Source organism: Geotrypetes seraphini, chromosome 3 (assembly GCF_902459505.1).
Source record: "Geotrypetes seraphini chromosome 3, aGeoSer1.1, whole genome shotgun sequence".
Lineage (NCBI taxonomy): Eukaryota > Metazoa > Chordata > Amphibia > Gymnophiona > Dermophiidae > Geotrypetes > Geotrypetes seraphini.
Window position 1 is genome coordinate 282,197,660 of NC_047086.1, and position 27,402 is coordinate 282,225,061.

The 27,402-nt window shown below is 41.8% G+C and overlaps 1 protein-coding gene across 2 annotated transcripts in view; it reads left to right on the forward strand.

Annotated features, from left to right (window-relative positions):
• GALNT2 (polypeptide N-acetylgalactosaminyltransferase 2) overlaps window positions 1–27,402 on the forward strand; it is a 477,304-nt gene that overhangs the window by 195,790 nt on the left and 254,112 nt on the right. For both annotated transcript variants that reach the window (XM_033938413.1, XM_033938412.1), the window contains exons 4-6: window positions 1,696–1,794; window positions 1,884–1,951; window positions 20,832–20,897. In XM_033938413.1, the coding sequence (XP_033794304.1) occupies window positions 1,696–1,794; window positions 1,884–1,951; window positions 20,832–20,897 (233 nt within the window). The remainder of the gene's footprint in view (window positions 1–1,695; window positions 1,795–1,883; window positions 1,952–20,831; window positions 20,898–27,402) is intronic.

The window sequence follows — 27,402 nt, forward strand, 5'->3', positions numbered from 1 at the left end:
AGTGAGCCTTCCAATGAGTAGCCCTCACTCTAAAGCTCACTCCAAGAGGGATATACCTAACTTGATTATTTCCATTTCAGAATATTTGCTCTTCTCCCATATCTTTAATGGCTGTAGCAACTAACCAGCCAATCACATCGCATCAGAATTAGCTTACCACACACCCTTTGAGAGCAATTGTGCAAACCTTATTTGACTGTATATGCAATTTACCCTTAATCTAGCCTGTTTGTCCCAGTGCCTACCCATCTTTTGTTTAAATGTTTTAATTGCCTTGTAAGATATTTTGTTGCATTGATTATACCTAGAGAGTGAATAGAATGCTAGGTATAATCAAGAAGGGTATTACTACCAGAACAAAAAAAGTTATCCTGCCATTGTATCGGGCGATGGTGCGTCCGCATCTGGAGTACTGCGTACAATATTGGTCGCAGTACCTTAAGAAGGATATGGCGTTACTCGAGAGGGTTCAGAGAAGAGCGACACGTCTGATAAAAGGTATGGAAAACCTTTCATACGCTGAGAGATTGGAGAAACTGGGACTCTTTTCCCTGGAGAAGAGGAGACTTAAAGGGGATATGATAGAAACTTACAAGATCATGAAGGGCGTAGAGAGGGACAGATTCTTCAAACTTTCGAAAAATAAAAGAACAAGAGGGCATTCGGAAAAATTGAAAGGGGACAGATTCAAAACAAATGCTAGGAAGTTCTTCTTTACCCAACATGTGGTGGACACCTGGAATGTGCTTCCAGAGGGCGTAATAGGGCAGAGTACAGTACTGGGGTTCAAGAAAGGATTGGACAATTTCCTGCTGGAAAAGGGGATAGAGGGGTATAGATAGAGGATTACTGCACAGGTCCTGGACCTGTTGGGTTGCCGCGTGAGCGGACTGCTGGGCACGATGGACCTCAGGTCTGACCCAGCGGAGGCATTGCTTATGTTCTTATGTGCTGATATTTTTATTTCTGTTACATGAATGTTTAATAAAATTTGATATACTGCTTTGTCTTAAAAAAGCTAAAATGGTTTTACAATGTAAAATGCAATCAAATATAAATGAAAAGAACTGCAAATCTGATAAGTTAAATGAAACAAGGGAAAGGTGGGGCATGGGAGATAGAAAAGATGAGTAACTGAGTACAGTACTGCGAGTCTTCTATGCCAACAGCAAGGACCAGTCATTATCAGGGAGTAAAATTAAAAACTAATTGAAAATAATGTGCCTTCAGTTTCTGTTTAAAATTCTGAATAAACAATTTTGACTTTAGATGGGCTGGCAAACTGTTCCAGAGACTCAGTGCTAGAAAAAAAAATGCAGCTTGTGCTGTACTGACACTGTATCCTGTTACTCATGAAACTAAAATTTAATTTGCCTGTTTCTAAGTTTCCCACTGTACTAGTTGTGTATTGTGTTAATATTTGGTCATTTTACTATAGATATGCTGTTATTTCATTATAAGTTGCTTCTGTCAAGTTTGTATACCACCTTGGATAAATCGCTTCATAAATGCAATTAATAAATCTGAATAAATGAATGCATTCTTGAAGATGTAACCAAGCTATTTGTTTTCTACAGGTCAGATAATTATTCAACACACCACTCCAGCTGTCATTTTGAACCAATAGGAAATGTTTGGATATGGCTTAAATACAGCATGGTTAACTTATGGTATCTCTTTCATCTCCCTTAAAAGATGCCGACGGAAGCAATGGCAATCAAACTTACCGGCTACTACTGTTATAATAACATTTCACAATGAGGCAAGATCAGCTTTACTTCGAACTGTTATCAGGTAACTGCATACAGCATGGTGCACAGGCTTGAATATGAACTCCTGAATATTTTGTGTAAATTTTTTTTTCTCCATTTTCTTTCATGTAGTGTGCTGAATAAAAGCCCATCGCATCTTGTCAAAGAAATTATACTGGTGGATGATTACAGTGATGATCGTAAGTGCTAAGATGGCCGTCTTTTCTTTTTCTTCATAATTGCTTTTTATTTGCACTGCAGTGCTAGAATCATGGGATCACCTCCATTCACCCCTTTTAATGTTAGGGTTCTCACCCCAATCCTCAGGACACACCCAGCCAGTCGAATTTCTGGATATGTTCAATGAATATTAAGGAGATAAATTTGCACACACCACCTCCATCATATACAAATTTATCCCATACATATTCATTGTAGATATCCTGAAATCCTGACTAGCTCAGTGTGTGCTAAAGACTAGATTGAAAATCCCTGCCTGAAACACACAAGGAGCATACATAGTAGCAAGCTTCAGATCAGTACTGCTTAGCCCAGTTTTTGGAACACATCCAGTTGATAAAGTCTTCAGGATATTCACAATGAATGCGAATGAGAGAGATTTGCATGCACTATGTCTTTGGTATGCAAATTTACCTCATGTATATTCATTGTGAGTATCCTGAAATCCTGACTGGCTGGGTATGTTTTGATGAATGCATTGAGAACCCTGTACTTTTAAACTATTTTTAACCAGACTCACTAATGACCTTCTGTAGAGCAGTAAAGACCTTCCTCTTCTGCCAATCGGACCATCAATGACCAGCTTCCTATTTTACTTCTCCAAGTACTCTTTGCTGTAACCAGTCTGGACTCTAGAATAAGGTCTCTAACTGTCTAACTGTAACCTATTTGTTGTTATGACTAGTCTGTTCTCAAATTGATTGTGAATGTCAATTTGTAACCTGTTCTGAGCTTCTGGTAGAACGGGATAGAAATCAAAATAAATAAATTTTCAAATCTGGACTTGTGGGTTTTATGAAGGCAATGAAAGTCAGGAGTGCTTAGAAACTATGTTAACTTCAGTTATGCTAAGGGAGCCCTATTGTACCACTGCTTTTTGGGGATCCTAATAGTTCTGTCACCTCCTGGAGAGTGTCATACCCTAGCAGTAAAATCAAAGTAGTTCTAGACATGAAACTATGAGTCTAGTCTTGTCTTTTCCTTTTTATATAGTCCTTTCATCTCATTCTTCAGTTAGTTTTGGGTTCAAGAATTAGTCTCAGCAGTGGTAATAGCATAGAATGTCTGAACAGGAGCTGCCCTGAAGCCAAGAAGACTAGACAACAGATCTGTAGCTGTGGTGGACTTATGTGGGAACTATGGTTTGAAACTGACAACCATACCTGACCGGATGTGCACAATATTTTTTTTCATTGTTGGATCATGCTTGTGTGGGCAGTCTTAGCTCCATGATCTTATGATTTTAATGGTGAAAACCTTGTTGAAAATATATTCTGAAGAAATACGGGTTCCTCTTGATGTAAAAAAAAAAGTGAATTAAGTTTAAAGCTCATTCCCAAGATTGTAGTTTCTGCTATATAAGGCATATTAGTCTGGACAAGTGGGTTAAATTCCCCCAATTGCGAGCTGTTGCAGACAGAATCATATACTTTTTCTTCAGCTCTGCTTCCTCAGTGGGCTGTTCTTGCCTCTCTTCAGTTTTTTCCTTGTGAAGGCAGGCTGGAAAGTATCTTTCTAATCTGCTCTGAACAGTTTTATTATTTTCGGGCATTTTTATCTGACTTTGAGGCTTGCAGTACTCAGGAGGTACCCAGTGGCCCTGGGGCAGCTCTGCCTGTGAAAGGATGCTGACGCTGAGATGAGCTGTCTGCTGCTGGCAGGGCAACTGTAAAGGAACCTATCTAGCCAGTGTGCACTAACGGTTAAGGAGCTCTGGTATTGTTCCCTTGGGAGCATAGCTCACCCCTGATTTATCAGGTGCTTAAGCACAGGCTGTTTGACCTTGCGGTGGTCCAGGAGGGCTATGTTTTTCCTCCCCCTGTTTTAGTGTGCAAATCCATGGGGGTCTGAGGTTTCAATCTGGCATTGGCCCAACTGGCAGCACAAAGATTGAAGGATCCTGTTTGAGGCAAGGGTCTTCTCCACTATCCAGCTCCAGTGAGAGCTGAAGCAGGCTATAGAACCAGTACAGCACAGCACAGTGAGTAAGGCCATTATAGCCTATTGAAAAATTTGGGGGTGGGGGTTTCTCCAAAAATACAGTTTTGATGGGACACCCTATATTTAGCTCTAAAAACCAACTCCAAAAAACCCTTCCCTGAATTTTTTTGTAACTCACTGTAGCTTTCCCGAATTGTTTTTTTGCACCAGAAAGGTGCCACCTTGGCCATCTTGGATTTCCTAATTTTGATTAAAAAGCCTCTATCTGCTCTTCCGGATAGAATCGTGGGTGATACTGACCACAGATGCCAGTCTTTTCGGCTGGGGGGGCTCATTGCAATGGCCGTCCAATTCAAGGCCAATAGACTTCCTCTCAAAGGAAATGGTTGATAACGAGACTGGAGCTGAAAGCCATACTCTTGACATTACAGACCCTGAGGAAATCCCTAGATGGCAAAGCTGTTAGGGTGTTTTCAGACTGCCACAGAAGTGGCATATGTTAACTGTCAGGGAGGCACCAGAGGTGCTCCATTAAGACTAGAGGACCAGGTGTTGTTCCATTGGGCGGAGATCCATCTGCTGGCAATCTAAGGCTAATGTAGCATGGTTGAAGAATGTATAAGCCGATTATCTCAGCCAGCAGACTTAGGACCCAGGGGAGTGGTTGTTGTTCCGGGCAGCCTTTGAATGCATTGTGTAGTGTTGGGGACGACCGACAGTTGGTCTGATGGCTTTGGCAATGAACAAGAAAGCAAATTGTTTCTTCAGCTGAAGATCCAAGGCCAGAAGTACCAGACTGGATGCTTCAGTACAACTGTGGCTGGAGAAAGAGCTGCTGCTTATGTATTTCCCCTGTGGCCTATGATATGCTAGGTTTTCCACAAAATAGCTTTCTACCCGGGATAGGTAATTCTGGTAGTTCCGAAGTGGCCATTATGGCCTCGAAACACGGATCAAATGCATCTGCAGAGAGACAAAGGTCTCAATTTACCAGCAAGGCTACAATTATACCCTGGCCAGAGCCTTCAACTAGAAATTGCCAGACGCAAATCCTAGTCCCAATTCTTACCAATATACTGGAATCAACTGCCTCCATACACCAGATCTCTTGAAAGACTTTTGAACTTTAGGAAAGCAATAAAAACTTACCTCTTCATCTAATCTTTATTCTGTATCACCAACTCAGGACGAATTTGTATTAGACGATTTTTACTATAGCCATACTGCCTTAATTGTCTGTATTTCATTTGTTTCACTTATTATGTATGTTACCTTGTAACATGTTCTGAGCTCTTTGGGGAGGACAGGATATAAATTGAATTTAATAAATAAATAAATTTACTGTCACAGCATGAAAAATCTGGAACACCTTGGTCTTACGGCATGGCTCTTGAGCACACAGCTTTAGCCTGGAAAGGGTATTTGGAGGTGGTTATTACTACTCTCCTTGGAGCTAAAAAACCAGCAATGGTTGCAGCATATACTAAGGCCTGGAAGACGTTTCAGCTGTGGTGTGCTAAGAACAATGTGGAACCTTCAGGGCACCAATTGTTGTAGCCTTAGCTTTTCTGCATGCTCTACTCATAAAGGGTCTAATGGTTGGATTTCTTAACAGGTAGCTGGCCTATCATCTTTCAGAGCCAAATTGGAAAAGGGTTCTCTCGTTTTTCATCCAGATATAGCCTGATTCTTAGGTAAAGGCTGCATCCTTTGGTAAGACACCATTTTCTGTCATGGAATCTTAACATTGTATTGCAGGGTCTCAGTAAGGCTCCATATTAGCCTTTACAAGACACGCCTTTTCTGGATCTGACAGTCAAGACATTCTTCCTAGTGCTATCACCTCGGCAAGGCAAATCTCGGAGTTGCAAGTGCTCAAGAGCCATTCCTTAAGATTACAGAAGCTAGGGTTTCTCTGCGCATGGTTCCTCTCTTTTTGCCGAAGGTAGTTTCAGCTTTTCAAATCAATCAAGTGATCCAGCTGCCCACATTTCAGCTCATAGGTTCGAAGAAACAGGATAAACTGTTGAAGTTACTAGATGTGAGGAGAGTTCTCCTTTGTTATCTAGAAGTGACAAATGACTTTCGGCTCTCTGACCATCTTTTTGTCCCAACTAGTAAGACCAGGCTGGGCAAGCCAGTTTCTAAGGCATCTATTTCCAGATGGATTCACATGGCGATATCATCAATGTACATTGGCTGTGGTAAACAGCCACCGATATCTATGAGAACTCATTCCACGAGAAGTGTAGCTTCTTCGTGTTCGGAGGTCCAGGTGATCCTGCCTAAGGAGATTTGCAGAGCGGCTTCATGGTCCACACTTCATACCTTTACAAAGGGATGCCATTTTTGGATCTTCTGTGTTAAGGGCAGGCTCATCTGTCCCACCCTAGATTTCAGGGACTGCTTTGATACATTCAACTTGTCAAGACTCATATGCTTTGTGCAACAGAAGGGAAGATTAGTTGTTTTTTTTATCTCGATGATCTTTTTACATTACATTACATTACATTACATTAGAGATTTCTATTCCACCTGTGCCTTGCGGTTCTAAGCGGATTATAAAATTGGATGAAAACTGGACATTTCCAGGAAGTTTACATATCAGGTATATAACATACATATCAAGTTTACATATCAATAGCAATACATACAAATTAGGGAGATTATTACATAACGTTGAGGGAAGGAATATTCTGGTTACAGATGGAGGTTGCTTACATAGCGTTAAGGGAAGTAATATTCTGATCCCGGATGGAGGTTGTATTTTTAGGTTTCTGAATATGATTTTGGGGAAGGTTTGAAGAGTTTGGCTAGGGGATACTATAGGGGTGGTGTTTATGAAGGGGTATGCATGTGCGTGTAGGTTAGAATGATGGAAGGTGTTTTTTGAATAAAAGAGTTTTGATTTCTTTTCGGAAAACTTTGATGTCTATTGTTTTGGTCAGCAGTTTGGAGACGGTTGGGTCAATTTTTGCAGCCTGTGTCGCTAGAAGGTTGTCGTAAAGTTTCTTGCGTCGAGTACCATTGAGAGTTGGGTGTATGAATAGGCTTTGAGTTTTCCTTGTTCTGTGTGTGAGGTTGCGGTATAGACGGTTGTTAAGGTAACATGGCTTACAAGTCTTGATGCCCTGCCCTGTCAGTGTAATTATTCACCTGCTTAATGGCTTGGACAAGTATGTCTGTTAAGAGCTTGAGATCTTCTCCTGCCAGTCAGGTATTATGAATGCATTGTTATGGTATCATTACAAATGCATTTGAGAGTATACAAGCTCCATGAATATTAGTGCTAGATGCACTAGGGTGGATTATTCCACTTTGTTTTATATGATATGTTTTGAATAATATAGTTTATTATATTTGTTACAGAGCAGAACAGAAGTGTCTTGTGGGGAAGTTCATTGTACCCCTTCTTCTTATGTTTCCTATTGTAGTGTTTATCGACTACTTTGGTACAAACTGAAGAGAGGTAGTAAACTGAGGAAGAAGATGGAGCTGAAGAAAAGTATGATTCTTTCTGCAACAGCTCACGATTGGGGGAACTTAACCTATTTGTCAGGACTTCTATGCTGTGTTTACAGAAAGAAGATTATGAACCCTAATCTTCCCTTTGAATCATAAATGATGATTTCAAATAGAAATTCAAATGAACATATTTATAGAAGGCAGTAGATGAGCAGACTGGATAGGCCATTTGGTTTTTCTCTGTTTCTGTGACTTTAGAAAATTTCTCCTTTTATCTCTTTTTAAATCTTTTTATTGTGCACCTAATATGAGCATAACCTGTTTTCTCTGAGGATAAATAGGGCATTATTTGCCACATGTGGGTGATATCATTCAATGGAACTGAACAAGGATGCTGTCCAACATTCCAGCAATTTCTGAACCCTTTGACAGTGTTGTACCGCACATTCAAAGGTATCTTCCCACCTAACATGAGCATGCAGGGCCAGCAGTCTGACTTTTCATTGAGTAGAGCAGTTGTGTCCTTGGCAAAGCTCTGTTTGATACTCCTCTTTAAGTAGGTTTTGTGCATCCCCTTGTGGTATACAGGACCTTTTTTATTGTTCCTAATTTCCCCTTTTTAATTTCTTAGAGTTTGTTGAATTGATTAAGCTTTTTGTTAGGCTTGAGTACCTGGTTGTTGGTTGGTTGGTTTTTTGGGGGTGGTTGTGTTGTGGGGTTTTTTTTTTTTTTTTTTAAATCATTTGATTTTGCTGGCTATGTTTGACCTGATATCCCTTAAAACTCCTAGTGGTTTTGTTTTATTTTATTTATTTAGGTTTTGCTCATACTTTTTTAGTAGTAGCTCAAGGTGAGTTACACTAGGAAGTTTCCTTTCCCTGGAGGGATCATAATCTAATTTTGTACCTGAGGCAGTGGAAGGCTAGGTGTCTTGCTCAAGATCATGAGGAGCAGCAGTGGGATTTGAACTGGGCACCCCTGGATAATTAAGCCTGGTGCTCTAACCACTAAGCAAAGCAGTATTCTCAGTGCAGCACTGTCGTCTCTGTAATTGACCCTCACGATGGTAGCTACCACATAGCCTCTAATTCATTTTTTGTTCTAAAATGCAGAAAAGGACCCCCAAAAATTCATGAGGCTCAGCATAAGACTTTGACCTCTCAGTCTGCTCTATTCTTAGGCATTGTTCCCCATGGCTGGTGGAACTGTTAGGGCTCCATCAAACCAACTTGGATCAAACCCATTATTGCAGATGTGTCAGGATTCAACATCATCCTTGTCAGCACCAAGGGATCCTAATGTTGTGCACTGAGTGAAGGAGCATTGGCATCAATCCCCCACAGACCTTGGTGTCTTGTGCTCTGGGTCATTGGCACTGTTGGTACGCCAGAAGTGTTAGATTTGAGTGGACCACTCACTCTCCATAGAGTCGGTGCTGATGTACCAGTCTCCTAGACTCCAGGATCAGCCTTTCAATTTGGCTCCTTCACAGGCTGTCCTCTTGTATTGCTTCATTGTGTGCAATTCTGGTCGCAACATCTCAAAAAAAGATAAAGAGAAGTGAAGTAGGCCGCTGTCTAGGCCTACCTCGAAATGGAGACTCCACACACTATATACTGGTTTCAATAGGTATACATTTATTAACAAATCAGTAACAGCTTACAAGAATAAATTATTCAGCATATAATGTAACAGATGTGATCCTCAGGCCTGAGGGTCCTATGATGTCTGTTCCCCTTACTTCTGCTTATAGGCCTGGTTTTATACATTTCTTGGTGGTCAATACCACGTTAGCCTAAATCACATGATACATCTTTATTGGTTATTTTTCTTATACGTCAATACATAAGTAGATTCATTTATTGGCTTATCTATTTGTGTCATCTTATACGTCTGTTCAGTTTGCCGTAAGGCCTAACCCTTTCCTGCAAATGCCCTTTTCCCTTTACCATATATGCAATTCCGAGTCTAAAATTCCTTCTCTGCTGTGGTAACACATGATATATCTTGCTAAATAATGTTCCTGAGTACTCTGTTTTTCTGACCATGAGCTGTGTTCCTCTTTGCATAATATCCGGCCAGGTGCCATGCATCGGAATTTAAGTCTTGTTTCTTACAAGTTTTTGCTTACCATAGCTAACTCAGAAACAGAATATTTCTCAATCACTATAGGCCAGCTGGCAAGTGGGTTATGAAATATCCTTCACAGTTAATATACTGATTTATTAGAGCAAGAGGGAGGGGAGGGGGTTTTTCTCTTGTGAGGTCTGGTTACTTCACCTTTATCCAAAGGACTTATCTTGCTTCACCTGTATCTCACCAGGACTTCTTCTTCGTCTCATCCTCTTTTCCCTCTCATCCCCTCTTCAAAGCCCCTTCAGGTGGCTTTGACATCCGGATATTCGGTCAGAAGGTAGATTGTGTCAGTGATCATACAGCACAGGCATAGAGCCACGTACTTGAAATTGTATATGGTAAAAATGAAAAGGACAAGTGCCCACCCATACTATACTAACCTGGAACAGAACAGCATAACATGTCACAATAAAATTATTAATGCAATGTGATAATATGCAATCAATAATTAGGATAATATGCAATGTAAAAGTCAGGTAGGCACCTGGGGTATGACTGCAGAGCTTATACTAATGTGTTAGAAACATTAGAATAAAGTACTGACGTGGTGGTGGCTCTTGGGAGGGGAAATCAGCTATTGGTGTTTCATAGGGAGGTGCATCAAAATCGGCCAAGTCAAGATTATCAAAAATGTTGTGTATGGGTCTCTATTTCAACATTTGGGATAGTTCGAGCAACTAGGCATCTGCAGGGGTTCATAATTTAATCTGATACGTTTTAATATATTCTCCTTTTATGGCTTCATCCTGTTATGAGCATACTACATCCAAAAGGGATGGAGGGATAAATTAACAAGTTAGATTATTTCCATGCTCTTCCAAAATAGCTGGGATCAGTGCAGACTCGGCTGGGTCCAGACGCCAGGGGTGAAAGTCCAGGTAACCACATCAAATTTTACGTCATCATCCTTCAGCTGGGCTCATTACTTCTTCTTCACTGCACTTCTCTTCAGCTTAGCAGCAAGAAAGGGGATGGAAAGAATCTGACTGGAAGGGAAAATAACTAGGGAGCTATTGTGGGAGTCAAAACAGGATGAAAATGCATAAAGTCACAATCAAGAAAAACACCCAAATCTTGCAATAGGGCTGTTAGAAATAATTATCAACACATGAAAAAATATATATACTAATACTGCATGAGTCCATAAAAGAGTTAAAGTGCAAATTAATAAGTCCATAATTAAAGCTGTAGAAGTTCAAGGTCATAAAGGTCATCCTGTCTTTGGTAGCAATCAGTCAGGAAGTCTTTGCTGGTAAGTCTAGGCGCTTTCTCTGGTAGCACGATCCTTCCTTTGGGGCTCATCCGTCATTAGGGTTTCATACGGCTGAAAATTTTTCATCGAATGGGATGACGTCCCTATGAGGAAGGAAAGGCTAAAGCGACTAGGGCTTTTCAGCCTAGAGAAGAGATGGCTCAGGGGAGATATAGAGGTTTATAAAATACTGAGGGGAATGGAACAGGTAGAAGTGAATTACTTGTTTACTCTTTCCAAAAATTCTAGGACTAGGGGGCATGCAATAAAACTACTAGGTACACTCCTCCCCTCCATATTCACAGGTTCAACACATGAGACTGATTGCATTACATTACATTAGGGACTTCTATTCCGCCTATACCTTGCAGTTCAAGGCGGATTACAAAAGAGCTTACTGGACATTTCCAGTGAAGTTACAAGTTTTGGGGTGGTTTTTTTTTTTTTTGGTTACAAGGGAGGAGAGGTACCTGGATTAATTCCGGAAGAACTTGCAAATTGGATATTAAATTGACTGTACGTTACTGTGTGATATAACAAATAGATTACAGTTAGAGTACAAATAAGATTACGTTACATTTCAGGGATCTGAATACTTGGTTGGTGTTTTGGGGAGGAAGAGATTATTTAAGTGGAGGTTTTGTGGAGAATTTATCTAGGAGGAGGGGGAAGGGTTGGGTTAAGATATCTGGATACATTTTTTGAAAAGTAGGGTTTTGATTTCTTTTCAAAAAGTTTTGAAGTCGCCCGTTGCCGTCAACAGGTTGGAGATGGAGTGGTTAAGTTTTGCTGCTTGCGTCGCCAGAAGGTTATCAAACATCTTTTTGCGCTGAGTGCCCTTGAGTGGAGGGAAGGCAAAAGGGTTCGGAGTTCTTCTTTGTCTTGAGGTGAGGATCTGGTTTAGGTGGTTGTTTAGATAGGGGGCTTTAATGCTTTGAATAATAGACAGTAGAATTTGAATTGAATTCGTGCTTGCATAGGTAGCCAGTGAGAGTCTAGGAAGGCAGTTGTAATATAATCATATTTTCTCAGGGAGTAGATCAGTCTGAGGGCAGTGTTTTGTATAGTCTGAAGTTGTTTTATCATGTTAGCAGGACAAGGTAGATAGAGGGAATTGCAATAGTCCAGTAGACCTAAGACTAGGGATTGGACAATTAGCCTGAATTGTGCTGGGTCGAAGAATTTTCTTATTTTACGTAGATTTCTCATAATTAAAAAAGCTTTCTGGGATGTTTTATTGATTTGGGACTGCATTGTGCAGCATCTGTCTATAGTTACTCCTAGGAGTTTGAGTTCGGGCTGTATTGGGTATTTGGTGTTTTTAATTTTCAGTTCTGTAATGGTGGGAGTTTTGGCCTTTTCGAGCAGAAGGAATTTTGTTTTATCTGAGTTTAGTTTCAGTTTGTGGTCTACCATCCATTTTTCCACTGCATCTAGGGTTATTTCCAGTTTTGCTGTAGTGGTGGGCTCTGATGGGTCGAAGGGGAGGAGTATGGTGATGTCGTCTGCGTAGCTGAAGGATGTAACATTTAAGTTATCTAAAGTGGCTCCAAAGGAGGAAATAAAGAGGTTGAAGAGCGTAGGTGATAGAGGTGATCCTTGTGGAACTCCGCATGGGTTGGACCATGGTTCTGATTTGATATTATTAGACTTTACCCTGTAGGTTCTTGATTTGAGGAATCCTTGGAACCAATTGTAGACCTTGCCTGAGATCCCAATGGCGTCAAGTATCTGTAGCAGTATGGTGTGGTCGACCAGGTCAAATACTGCGGAGAGGTCAAGTTGGATTAGCATCATCTTTTTGCCTTTGCTAATTTGCTGTCGAGCTGTGTCTAGTAGTGTTACAAGTAGTGTTTCTGTGCTGTGGTTGGTTTGAAATCCTGATTGTGAGGGGTGAAGTAGGTTATGGTCTTCCAGGTAGTTGGTGAGGTATTGTGCAACTAGACCTTCTATTATTTTAACATATATTGGTATTGAAGCGATTGGTCTGTAGTTGGAGGGGTTATCTATTGGGCCTTTGTGGTCTTTCATGATTGGGGTGATTATGATCTCTCCAAAGTCTTGAGGGAATTGACCTTCTGTTAATGTGGTTTGAATCCATAGCATGAGGTTGGCTCTTGTCACCAGCACTCTTAGGGCAAGCGGCCCAGGAATGCTGGGACAGTAATTATACCCTTGTGACCTGAGGTAGGATACACAAGGAATGTCAGGATACACACTTAGCGATTAAGGATTTTCACCTAAAAAGGTCAGAGGAGTCAGAATGAAAATCCGGACTGGATTTATTAAGTTCCACCACAGGAAAATGCCAACACACTTTGTTCAGGATTCTTTAAATAAATCAAGAAGCTTTCACAAAAGAAAGAAAAACAGCCTTAATGTTCTTGTCACATACTGTAAAGTCTTAAATCCAAACGGTCAAAAGAAAGTAAAAGAAAAACTCTGCACTCCTTGAGTCTTAGCTTTAAAGTTCTTTGCTGCAATAAGCAGGAAACACAAACAGTCTTTTTGTCTTTAAAAAAAAAACGAAGTTTGTTCAAAAGGAGCAGTGTCACCGCACTGCTCTATTTCAGCCGGTAGTAAGGCTGGCCAGGTGGTGTGCTCCACGTGCTGTAATATGCCACATAAAGAGCCCTCAATCCCACCTCAAACGTGGGGCTAAATTCCCCCCACCACACTGGCAAAACAAACAAAAGCAAAAAGTCCCAAAACAATTCAGTATCCCCAAAGTCAAATTGAATTGCTGTACCTCTTAATCAGGCAGGCAGGGGACAGCTTTGGATACACCTATATCCATGGGTTGTTCTTCAAGGGTTGGTTCAACTCCCAAGTCCATGGCCTGTGGACTCTCAGAGCAACTGGGAGACAGCACAGCATCTGCTTCTCCAAGCTCCATACCTTCAGGCCCTTGAGGGTTCTGCAGAGCTCCTAGTCCTGAGCTAGCCAGAGGGAACTGTTCATGAGACTGGTTTCCTCCTCTCCAGCCCTCCCTCTCCCTTACTAACCGTTCAGACCTTAGGTTCAGGAGTTTACAGCCCCGCCCAACCTCCCCAGCTGAAATGCATTTCCGGTTGGAAGCCTTGGGCAGGAAAGGGGGAGGGGAAGTCTGGAATTCTACCCCCAAGCTCCCTCTGCTGGAATTAGAAGAAATGTCAGGCAAAAAGCTACCTTGGGGTTTAAACTGATGAGGAAGGGAATTACCTGTCCTAGCCACCGGCTTTGGACTAGGACCAACCCTAGCTGGCATACCCTGCATATCACACTCTGAATGTGGTGGAGGAGTTTGATAACAGGTAGGTGGGGCAGTTATTTAGGTCGCAAGAAGCTTGGCTGTATTTTTTTGTGGAGTCGATTCATATCCGATCAATGTAATACGGGGAAGACTGTCCAGCTTCTGTCTGCGGCGATGGCTTCTCCTGTTGAAGGGTTTGTTGTTATCTTGTCGAGGTGGGTGTGAGTATTGTTGAATGCGGTTCTGATCTTGGTGATCTTATTTTTGAAATGGTCTGCTAGTTGGATAGCTGTCGGTGGGTGGTTTCCTTGTGTAGCTAGGTGAGGTTTGGTATCGGTGAGATTCTTTACTAGATTGAATAGCTATTTTGTGTCTAGGGTTTCCGTGCCTATCATTTTGGAGTAGTAGGCTTTCCGTTTTTCCTTGAGTTTGTTCTTGTATTGGTTGATTTGAGTTCTCCATGCTGTTTTTGTTTGTTCTAGGCTCTTTTTTTTCCATTCTCTTTCTAGTTGTCTGCAGAGCTTTTTTAGTTGGAGAAGTTCAGTGTCGAACCATTTGTCTGACGGTCTGCAGATTCTGGATTTTGATTTTTCAGGAGCTAGCTCATTTAGGATGGTTTTGCTTACAGTATGCCATTGTGATATGAATCGTTGGGGGCTATATTGGTGATTGCGGGGTCTGCTTTGTTCCAGAATATGGAGGGTTCGATTTTTTGGCATGTTTTGAAGAAGGTTTTGGGAGGGGGTTGCTTGTTATTGTGTTGAGTCCAATTGATGTTAAAGGTGTATTTGTAGTGATCTGACCAGAGGGAGGGGTGCCAGGCCCCATTTGAGATGTGGATTTCGGGATTGTGAGTGTGTTGGGACATGTATGCAGCGACATCTAGTTGGAGGCCTTTTTCGTGTGTGGGTTGGGGGTTGAGGATCTGGTAGTTCAGTGCTTTGAGGTATGAGAGTATATTTTCTACTTGTTTGGAGGTGTGGTCTTCTAGGTGGAGGTTTATGTCTCCAAAGAGTAGGTTATGAGGTGATATTAGGGAGTTCTGATAAATGAATTCTTCGAGAGCTTGTTTGTTAGCATTCCATTTTCCTGGTGTTGTGTAACAAAGAATGCAGGTTCAAGTTCCTATGAGTGTATCGTCGGATAATTGGCAGGCTAGGAGATCTAGATGGGGAGTGGAGTGTTTGTCTAGGGTCTTTAAGTTGATGTTGTTTTTGAGTATAATGGCTAGTTTTTATCCCCCTTCTGGACCTCACCACATCTTACTTTTAAAAGTTGCCACAACTTACTTAAGGCCGACTCTGACCCACCCCACCTCTCTCCCACTTCCCAGACCTCTCCACAACTTACTTTTTAAAGCCTGGTGGTCTAGCGGTGAAGTGGGGCAGGAGAGATTGTCCTACTCTCCTGCCCCATGCAGAGCCACAAACAAAAATGGCTACCATGCATTCCCATGGTCTCATGAGACTACACAGAAACTCTTGACACATCCCAGTCCAAGCGAAACGTAGCCTTTTCAAGCACAGTACTTCCCTTAATACAATAAAACTCCTTTTATGCAATTTTTTTTTTGGTTCATTGTTTGTGATTTGCTATTGTAATAAGAAAATTTCTGGGTCAGACCAGTGGTCCATTATGCCCAGCAGTCCACTTACGCTGCGGCCCTTTTGGACAAAGACCAGTGCCCTGAGACTAGCCCTACCAGCGCATGTTCTTGTTCAGCAGGAACTTGTCTAACTTTGTCTTGAATCCCTGGAGGATGTTTTCCCCTATGACAAACTCTGGAAGAGCATTCCAGTTTTCTACCACTCTCTGGGTGAAGAAGAACTTCCTTATGTTTGTACGGAATCTATCCCTTTTCAATTTTAAAGAGTGCCCTCTCGTTCTCCCTACCTTGGAGAGGGTAAACAACCTGCCCTTATCTACTAAGTCTATCCCCTTCAGTACCTTGAATGTTTCGATCATGTGCCCTCTCAATCTCCTCTGTTCGAGGGAGAAGAGGCCCAGTTTCTCTAATCTTTCGCTGTACGGCAGCTCCTCCAACCCCTTAACTATCTTAGTCGCTCTTCTCTGGACCCTCTCGAGTAGTACCGTGTCCTCTTCATGTACGGCGACCAGTGCTGTATGCAGTACTCCAGGTGAATGAAGCACCACAGATCCTTGCCTCTCATCATTTCCATAGTGGAAGTACGTGCATTTTTTGTTTTGAAATTTTGCTGAACGGTACACAAGGCAGTGTATATTTTAGTTTTAGTTCTGCACATATTTTGCAATAATGCCTCCAGTATTGCAGAACTTCAAAAAAATTTTTGAGTTGTGGTAGAGCCTGTTTCATAATGGTGACTTAGGTGCCTGTGTATTTTTATAATATAATAATAATAATAATAACTTTATTTTTGTATACCGCCATACCCAAGGAGTTCTAGGCGGTTTACATTAGATTAACAAAAAATTACAAGTGGTTTAAAAACAATTGAACAATATTAGAGGCAAGCAATAAATAATACGTGGTTCGAAAACAATTGAACAATATTTGGAGCAAGGAGGTAGAATGAAGTTAGGAGAAGAGAGGGGGGTAGGTTAGGGGGGGGGAGGGGGTGGGTAGGTTGGGAAAGGAGGTGGAAGGGGGGAGGAGGAGATTGTTGTTCATTGGAGAGGGGTGTTAGGTGTCTTGTCCATGGAATAGGTGAGTTTTGAGAGATTTTCTAAACCCAAGGTAGGTGGGGGCCTCAAGGACAATTTGGGCTAGCCATGGGTTCAGTTTGGCAGCCTGGAAGGCAAAAGTTTTATCAAGGAATCTTTTGTAGTGACATAGTTTTAGGGAGGGGAAGGCGAAGAGTTGAATTCTGCGGGAGTACTTGTTTATGTGATTCAGATAGAAGTGAGGGTTTAAGTAGCTTGGGGATAGGCCAAATACTGTTTTATAGCAGAAGCAGGCAAATTTGAATAGGACTCTGGATTCAAAGGGTAGCCAGTGAAGTTTGTGGTAGAAAGGGGTGACATGTTCCCATTTTTTCAGGCCGAATATGAGGCGGACCGCAGTGTTCTGGATCATTTTGAGTCTTCTAATGGTTTTCTTCGTGGAGCTCAAGTAAATAATATTGCAGTAATCTAGTATGCTAAGGATAGAGGATTGTACTAGCAGGCGGAATGAGGTCTCGTCAAAGTATTTTTTAATGGTGCGGAGTTTCCATAGCGCCGCGATGCATTTCCTAACTGTGATGTCTGTGTGTTTCTCCAGGGATAAATGTTTATCTAGTGTGACTCCCAGTATTTTTAAGGTTTGTTCGAGGGGGAAAGTAGATCCTTTCACTTGAATTGTGGTGTCTTTGATTTTGTCGTTGGGGGTGGCTAGTAAGAATTTTGTTTTGTCGGGGTTTAGTTTTAGTTTGTAGGATAACATCCAGCGTTCAATCTGAGTGAGTATATTTGAGAGTGAGGTAAGAAACTCTGGTGTGAAATTGGTTAGTGGGATGACTATTGTGATGTCATCCGCGTAGATAAAGAATTTGAGTTTGAGGCTTTGCAGGAGGTTTCCTAGGGAGGTAAGGTAGACATTAAATAAGGTGGGGGACAGGGGGGAACCCTGTGGAACGCCACAGGAGTTGTCCCAGCTATATGAAAGAGAGTTGTTCTTAAACACCCTGTATGATCTGTTTCGTAGGAATCCATGAAACCAGTTGAGAACTTGGCCGGAGATGCCAATGTAAGCAAGGCAGTCTAGTAGGATGGTGTGGTCGACCAGGTCGAATGCACTGCTGAGATCAAGCTGGATGATCAGGGCACTAGAGCCCTGGCTGAAGAGTGTGTGAAGGTGGTCAAGTAAAGAGGCTATAATGGTTTCAGTGCTGTGATCGGAGCGGAAGCCTGATTGATTATCATTTAGGACATTAAATTTTTCCAGGTGTGTGGTAAGTTCGGCATTTACCATCCCTTCTGCTATTTTGGTGAACAGTGGGATACTAGCGATCGGTCTGTAATTGTTCTAGTAGTACGCAAATGGCAACGCACACATTTACACGTGTTCTGTAAAAGGTATAATATGTTCACATATTCTACATGTGTACCCATGCATTTTTTTAAAATGTGTATAAATTTCAATTCCACATGTTCTATCAAAACTATGTCTTTGGGAGTGCCTGCAGGCAAATCAATAGGCGCCGCTTTTCCATGTGCCTACTTTTTCACATGTATATGGTGTGAAATTTTTTTAAAATCCGTTATTTAATCCTGTAAAGGGAGGGAGGCTGAGTTTAGTTTGTCTGGCTGCCATTTGCAGAAAAGCAGTTGATTTATCTGCTTATTGCTGTGCTAGGTATTCAGCAACTCTATCCATTGAATATTTAGTGCTAAACTTAGAGATAATAATAATAACTTTATTCTTCTATACTGCCATAGTCGAAAGACTTCTAGCCGGTTCACATTGAAAAAGGCTGGACAATCAGCGAATTACAGAATGCAAGAAGTGGAAAGTTACATAAGAAATAGGTAAAGGGCAGTGGAATACATCAAAGTTGGCAAAGGGAAAAAATTCCGAATTACAGAGTGCAAGAAGTGAAAGGTTACCTGAGAAGTAGGTAAAGGGCAGTGGATTTCATCTAAGATTGTCAGAGGGAAAAAATCCGTATGAGAGAGGGGCATCTGTTTAGGAGATGAATTGGTCAAATAGGGCGGTTTTAATTGATTTTTGGAATGCGCTGTGGGTCTGGCCAGCTCTATTAATGTAGTTTCCCAGCCAGAGTTGTTGTCTGTTTGCTTAGAACATGAAGGTCCTGTCCATAAAGGATTTGTATTTGCAGCCTGTGATATTTGGATATGTAAAGATGTTTTTGTTTCTGGTTGGTCGTGTGGGGTTGTGTAGTATGAAGTATGGTTGCAGGTATGAAGGCGCTAGTCTCCAGATTTGTTTGAAGCAGATACATGCAAACTTGAAAAGTATTCGCGCCTCCATTGGCAGCCAGTGTAATTTTTTGTAGTAGGAACTAATATGGTCATTTTTCCTCAATCCGAAGATCAAGCGAACTGCAGTATTTTGCACTAGTCTTAATTTTTGTGTAGTTTTTTTCGGGAGACCTAGATAAACGATGTTGCAGTAGTCCAGTATTGATAGGATCAGAGCCTGCACCAGTAGTTTAAAGGATGTTGTGTCGAAGTATTTTTTAATGGTCCTTAGTTTCCACAGTGTACAGAAGCATTTCTTCACCATTAAGTTCGTGTGGTTAGTCATGGTCAGATGTGTGTCTAATGTGATACCAGTATTTTTATGGTTTTGGAGATAGGGTATTCGTGGCCGTTTAGTTTTAACGATGTTTTGGTGATTTTGTCATTGGGACTTGCCAAGAAGAATTTTGTCTTTTCTGTGTTTAGTTTCAGTTTGACATCGGTTGTCCATTTTTCGATTTTGGTCATTATGTGAGAGAGGTTATCTATAATTTCAGTTGTTATGTCATTTAAGGGGATTAGGATGGATATGTCGTCTGTGTATATATAGTGGGTTAGGTTTAATTTTTGTAGTAGATGGCCTAAGGATGAGATGTATATGTTGAACAGTGTGGGTGATAGGGGGGAGCCTTGGGGGACCCACCGAGGGGTTTTTCCATGGATTGGAGTAATTTCCATTTTTGGTTACTCGGTAGGACCTGTTTGTTAGGAATTCCTGGAACCATTTCTTTACCGAGAGTCCCATTTCGTCTAGACCTAATTTCATGGTCTACTAGATTAAACGCACTACTAAAGTCTAGTTGAAGAATTAGAGCACTTTTGCCCTTTTGAAGAGGTCATAAAGGTGGTTAAGGATGGAAGCTATGACTGTTTCCATGCTGTATCCTTTTCTGAAACCAGATTGGTGTTCACTGAGGATGTTAAATTTGTCTAGGTAATTTATTAGTTGTAAATTGACTAATCCTTCCTATAGTTTTGTGAGTAGGGGGATGCTCGCTATAGGCCTGTAGTTGGTTATCAGTGCTATTCTGTTTGTAAGGGTAGTTGTTAGCCAAGTGAATAGTTCCTTTTTAAAGTCAGGTGGGGCGACTTTCATGATTTTAGAGGGACATTTGTCCAGTAGACAGTTTGACTTGGTGTATTTATTGAATAAAGTTAAGAATTGATGCCTGATTCTAATAACAGTGGCAATAGGTGCCCTACCACTGTTTAACTTACTTGTTTTAATTGGTGTTAATCGGCATGGTAATTGACCATGTCATTTAAAATCATTTAAAAAGTCATTATAAAAAAAATGTAGGCATCCACAAGCAGCTACAAAAAGGGCACTGTAATTTCATCTATAGAGTCACCTAATGACGCCTAAGGTCAAAGTAGGTGTGGTTTATACCATAAATGACCTTAGGTGCCTCTGTAGATGCAATTCTTGTCAATCATATGTGCCGGTAATTGTAGGCCTGCAAAACTCTGGCCTACATTACCGGTGCCTCTGTTAGATGTAAGCTGTGATTCTCTTAATAGCGCCTACACATGATTGGCACGTGGCTGGCACTGTTTTTGGAGACGCCGGCCAGTTTAGGTGCTATTATTAGAATCGGACCCAGAGTGTCCATTTATATTGGGACAGCTGTGCACATGAGCCTACTTTACATGAAAACCATAATCGGGAGCTCTTTCCTCATCTAAAGAGATTTTAAGCCAGATGTTGTCATGTGCCACAAATTTTATACATACAGGTTTATGAAGTTAATTGTATAAATCCTTCTGAGCATCGACTCAAGAGTATCTCTGCTACATAAACAGACTCAACCTAATTTTAATGCATGCTTGTGTGTTGGATGCAAGGTAACATGTATATCTTTATATTTTACAGCCGAGGATGGTGCCCTTCTAGAGAAAATTGAGAAAGTGCGTGTGATGCGGAATGACCATCGAGAAGGTACATTTTTATTTCTAAGCTTCCTCTGTGTGGTTTTTTTCCTTGTTTTTTCTTCCCAAGAGTTTTGCCTTATAAATGTTACTTTCTGTGCCAGCAATGGTTCCATCTGGAGTAGTTTAGTCCATTTTTACCTGATAAGATTTTTATGAAACTTAACTTTATCATTTCTTTACCATAAACAGAGCTTGGTATAATAACCTATTCTCTGGGCATTTATTGTCAAATTAAAAAAAACAAACAAAAAACATCTGGATACCTATTTGGAAGATAACGGTCGCAAAAGATGAGGGAAGTTTGACTTCTTAACTTCAAATTTTGTAATGCGATTTATCTTACCAGATAGGTTTGAGGTTAATTAATGGATTCTGATAAATATATAGTGATTGAACTTTAAAAAGAGGCCAGTGCATCCTCTGACTATAAAGCTTATTATTGGAAAGATATCTATTAAAGACTGGGATAGCTTTATATGACTTGGTTGCCTTCACAGCTGATTTAGTGTGCATCATCTTGTATTCTGTGGCCTCCATGGTGGTTGTCTGGAGACGGTTCTGGCTGTGTCATTGGGTTGAGAATGCAGTGTCCAAGAAGCTTCTCAGACAGGTACTCTTTAGGGGTTGGTTACAGTTTGGAGAAGACTTGGAGAATTTAGTTAAGGACATGTTCCTAAGTTGTACCAGAAAGGAATCCAGCGTACCCCTTTGGCCAAGGTCCATTCTCTGGGTAGTAGTTGGTGTCAGTCAAATAAGTGACGATGTGATTCAGTTCTGGGGTGTAGCTAGCTCTTCAGGCAGGGCTCTCTTGTGGCCCCAAATGGTCAGGAGACTTGGGGCTTTCTGATTGGGGGAGGTTCCAGGAGTTCCACTGGAGGTGCGCTGGGCCCCTTGATGGCTTAGTTAGGGGCCAGATTGGTTCTCTTTAGACACAAGGTGTCTATATCACTTTGAATCAGTGGGTCCTTGAGGTAGTTAAATGGGACTAGGCCTTGGGCAGACTGGATGGACCATTTGGGTCTTTATCTGCCGTCATCTACTGTATCTCCTGTTGCGTTCCAGCTAGCCTCTAGTCTCTGGACATGTAACATTCTTCTTTCTGATACTGCACGAGATCTACAGGCCTGCTCCCCACCCAGCACTGCTGAGATAGAGAATAGCATGGTGAGAGAATATGTCCCCGTCCCGCGGAAAACCATCAAGTGTCATTCTTTAGTGTCTATCTCAACCTCAGTCCTTCTACACTAGCATTCTTCAATGCAAGGCTTGAGGGTCAGTGGTTTTTCCCTCTCTCCTTAAAGAATGATATGGGGATGGTTTCCCGCAATTATCCGTGAGGACGGGGATGGTGACAAACTCTGTCACCTGTCATTCTGCACTGCTGAAGGGTGGACAAGTGTCATCTTGCACCAGGACTACTGAAACAAGAAGGCAAATGCAAACAACTTAGAACTCTTGGGTATGGCGGTATATAAAAATAATTTTTTTATTAGTATTATTATTATATCCCTATTCAGACAGTTCTCAGTTCCAGTTATAACATATTCCATTCCACTTCTTTGTTGAGTCCAGAGGGCTTAACTGTATTACACTCATAAATTAATCTCTGTTCCCTTCTAGACAGTTCCTCTGAAACATTACCACCACATGACAAAGACACTTGGATCAAAACCACAAACCTCATATCCTTTATCTTATGAGCTTTAGTTTGCCAATGCTGAACAAGTGGGGTGTCCTCCTTACCCAGTCTTAGATTACTAAGATGTTGAGCCATCCTAAATTTAATCTTACGCCATGTTTGCTGTAGGTACCATTTGTCACACAGGCAGACAATACCATATACAACCTGCTTGGTGTCACAGTCCGTGTAGGCTCTTAAGAAAAATTTGTGATCACTCCCAGGAACCACGACCCTGTCAGTTACCAAGGCAAACTGGCAATATACACACCCTGCACTGATGAACGATTTGATCAATTATTTTTGAACCATACTCAGATAATGGACAAATATAAAGTAGAGATTAAGCAACAAAAAATCAACAAAATTTAAAAGGGATGAATTTGATTACACAAAAGGTTATATTTACACCTGGATGAATAAACACGGCATAAAATTAAATTTAGGGTGGCTCAACATCTTAGGTACTGCTTAGAAGGGAACAGAGATTAATTTATGAGTGGAATATGGTTGAGCCCTCCGGACTCAACAAAGAAGTGGAATGGAATATGTTATAACTGGAACTGGGAACTGTCTGAATAGGGATATAAGGGTGATAGAGAGGAAGTGAGGTCATTCAGTTTGAATCTCCTGTGGATGGTATGTTTCCTGTTTGTCAGCTGATCCCGGCTTGTGCCAAACCTTGGGTCCCTGCTTGAGTCATGCTTAGTTTACCGGTAGGTGAAAGTTTTTTAACAGTTATGGTGGCGTTTTAGTATGAATGAAAGGGAATGTATGTGAATTATTTTGTATTGTAGGTGATGTTTTGAAATTGGTGAGCCTTGCAAATATTGCTCCTGATGACGCCATGCGGCGAAACACAGCCTTGTATTGAGCTGAGTGCTTTGCGAATTGAAGAACAGAGGGGGCCTTCTGGATGAGTTTTAAAAAATTTGTGATTTCCATGTGTTAGACCAGTGTTCTTCAACCTTTTTACACCCGTGGACCGGCAGAAAAAAGAGAATTATTTTGTGGACCGGCAAACTACTAGGACTAAAATTTAAAAACCCCGTTTCCGCCCCATCTCCGCGAGCTCGGTCCCCACAAATCATCTGATCCCATCCACTCAAGCCTCTGTTATGATTTTATATTGAATGTATTTTATTAAAGTATAAAAAGAAACAATATTCTGTACAATTGTCATTTTATAAATACAAATAATTCAGAGCAAGGATCAACAAAACCCCTGTCTCCCCTCCCCTTCACATATATCCCCTCTACTATCAAGAAAACTGAACAAGCCAAATTATTACAGAATGCTACACAGAAATATCATGCCAACAGAATACTGCAGTCACACATGACAGGAATAGTTTTAGGGGCGTGCAACTGCCTCCTGGTCAGAGAGCGCCCTAAGCCAGCTGGAAGCTAAAGAAGCACTTCCTGGGTTTTGCAGTCCCCAGTTATGTCTAACACCAGCTCTAGCAGGATATATATTTCAAATCTGATATATTCTAATCGCAAAATAGAAATAAAATTATTTTTTTCTACCTTTTGTCGTCTCTGGTTTCTGCTTTCAATCTTCTTTTCACTCTCTTCCTTCCAGCGTCTGCCCTCTCTGTCTCTTCAATCTGCCCCTTCCATCCACTGTCTGTCCTCTCCCCCTTCCATATGGTATCTGTCTTCTTTCTATGCCCCTCTCCCCTTTCCATCCAGCTTGTACCCCTCTCTCCTTTTTACATGATTCATTCCAGCTTCATTGCTGTCTTCATTTTTATCTCTCCTACACCAGATCTATCATCGTTGTCCCTTTCTGCTTATTTTTCTGCTGACCCCTTCCTATCATCAATCTCTCTACTTTCTCATGCCTGTGTCTCCCCTTCCCCTCCTCTAATCTCTCTACCAGCTGTTTCCTTCCTTTTTTCATTCTCCCTTCCCTCCTCCTCCTGTCCAGCAGTAACTCTCTTCCCTTCCTCCCCTCCCAGCAGCACCTCTCCTTCTCCCTCTCCAGTAGCAGCTGTCCCTTTTTTCCCTTGCCCAGCAGCTTCCCAGACTCCTTTCCCTCCTCCCCTCCCAGCAGCATCTCTCCTTCTCCCTCTCCAGTAGCAGCTGTCCCTTTTTTCCCTTGCCCAGCAGCTTCCCAGACTCCTTTCCCTCCTCCCCTCCCAGCAGCATCTCTCCTTCTCCCTCTCCAGTAGCAGCTGTCCCTTTTTTTTCCTTGCCCAGCAGCTTCCCAGATTCATTTCCCTCCTCCCCTCCCAGAAGCATCTCTCCTTCTCCCTCTCCAGTAGCAGCTGTCCCTTTTTTTCCTTGCCCAGCAGCTTCCCAGATTCCTTTCCCTCCTCCCCTCCCAGAAGCATCTCTCCTCCCTCTCCAGTAGCAGCTGTCCATTTTTTTCCTTGCCCAGCAGCTTCCCAGATTCCTTTCCCTCCTCCCCTCCCAGCAGCATCTCTCCTTCTCCCTCTCCAGTAGCAGCTGTCCCTTTGTTTCCCCTGCCCAGCAGCTTCCCAGACTCTGATAGTGGTTTTCTCCCCTCCCAGCAGCTCTTCTTACTTTCCAGCGCAGCGATTCACGAAGGCAGCCTCGGGTCCTTTGTTGGGTCGCACCGCCTCTGAGATACGAGGAAGTTGCATCATCAGAGGCAGCCGTGACTCAGCAAAAGCCCCGAGGCTGCCTTCGTTAATCGCTGCGCTGGGAAGTAAAGGAGAGCTGCAGAGAGGGGAGAAAGCCACTGTCGGAGGCTCCCTAAGATCTCTCCTGCCCAGCGCATGCTTCACATGTTGATCTTGCCGGCCCTGCGTGGACCGGCAGGAAGTTGAAGTAAGTCAATCTTGCCGGCCCTGCGCGGACCGGCAAAAATTTCCTGCGGACCGGCGGTTGAAGAACTGTGTGTGACTACTGTGCAACTTCCGGTTTTAAGACTCTCTGATCTGATGATTATGGCCTAACGAACTAAGATCCATGTTTGGATAAAAGTAATCACAATGACTGTAGTATGTGTGTGAATTTTGAAAAGTGAATGTGAGTTGATGGGAATTAGGTTCACTAACTAAATTATTATGATATTTATAAATTAATTATGGGTAACTTATGAAAGTATTATGTAATGCATATGAAAAGAACTGTGGTAGATAATATTATCAGCATCTTTTTTGAATCCTGACTGTTACTGGTTTAATTATGTGGGCACCAAATATTGCCAGCACACTCCCCCCTCCATATTTGCGGGTTTAGGATTAGCAAATTCATTTATTCGCGAGTCTCTGAACCACCCTGCTTCCCAGAATTCTCCACACCTTATTTTTAAAGCCTGGCGGTCTAGTGGTGAAGCAGGGCATGAGCGATCTTCCTATGCTCCTACCTCATGCAGAGCTGCAAACAAAAATGGCTGCTGCGAATTCCTGTGGTCTCGCAAGACTACAGTGGGATCTCGTGGCATCCATATTTGATTGCGGCTCTGCACTGGGTAGGAGCATAGGAAGATCGCTCGTGTCCCACTTAATTGCTAGACCACCAGGCTTTAAAAGTAAGGTGTGGAGAGGTCCAGAAGCTGGGGAAGCTTCAGAGTTGGCCTTAAAGTTATTTACAAAATTTTCTTATTCGCGAGGGGGCTGTACACCTAACACCCATGAATCTGGAAGGGAGAGTGTACTTGCATAACTCCTCAAGTGACGGTCAGAGCTGTTATTCAGCAGTACTGTCTGGTTAAGTACTGCTGAATATCGATTCCTGGACCATTCAGCATGATTTAACTTGGCAGGAGTCACTCCTTCCTGGATAATCACTTTAAATATTGACCCCTTAGATCTTTAATTTCTCTTTCATCCGAGTTATTCTTGATAGGAATTGGCTTTTCTCTCCATATTCTCTATACCTTACATTTAAGAGATTAAATAACTGATTCCTGTGCTTTCGATCTCTTTCGTCCCTATGTGGGATTCGATCTCTTCCGTCCCCGTTGGGATTCTTTTACTACTATGCCCAGTTTCCCTGGAAACTTCCTTCTCTGTCTTGCTAAATTATATGATGTCCTTTCCTGCCTGACCAACAATACTCTCTAAGGATTGGTTGGGTATGTGCAAACTTTTTCCTCATGACTACTGTACCATCGCCTACTTAGCCATTTCCCCCAAAAAATATGCGATGTGTACAACTAATGCAAAATGCAACGGTCAGATTAATCTACGGACTAAAGAAATTTGATCATGTATCACCCTACTACCGGCAGTTACATTGGCTACCGATGGAAGCACGCATAAAGTTTAAATTTGCCTGCTTCTGCTTTAAAGCGCTAAACGGACTTGCCCCTAAATACATAATTGACCTTTTCTCCTTCTCTGCCAACAGACACAAGAGAAGCTCTCATTCCTACTTCGTTTCCCCCCCAGTTAGAGGTTCTAAACTGAAAACACACCATGAACACCTTCTTTCACATCAAGCAGCATTGTGGGGTAAAGACCTAGATTAACTGCTTTCGCCCACTACTTATGAGGAATTCAGAAAACGTCTAAAAACTCAACTGTTCCTAAAGTATCTAGACAACTGACCCACTCATCTTCTTTCTCCTCCATAGTGATTCCTCTGTCCTATTAATCTCTTTCTCCTCAACAACGCATTTCCGGTCCTATTAACTCTCCTCTTCCCCCCTCTTAAATTTTTACCTCGCTTAATCTATTGTAAACCGCATAGAACTTAACGGTATTGCGGTATATAAGCTGTTATTATTATTATTATGAGCAACAAGTTCTAAAAACTAACAATTTTCCAGATTTGGAAGTGTTTTTGTGAGCAACTCTCCTAGAATGTATGAGCGATTGCTTATGTGCTCAGCTTAGAGGGAACATACCTGGCCAGT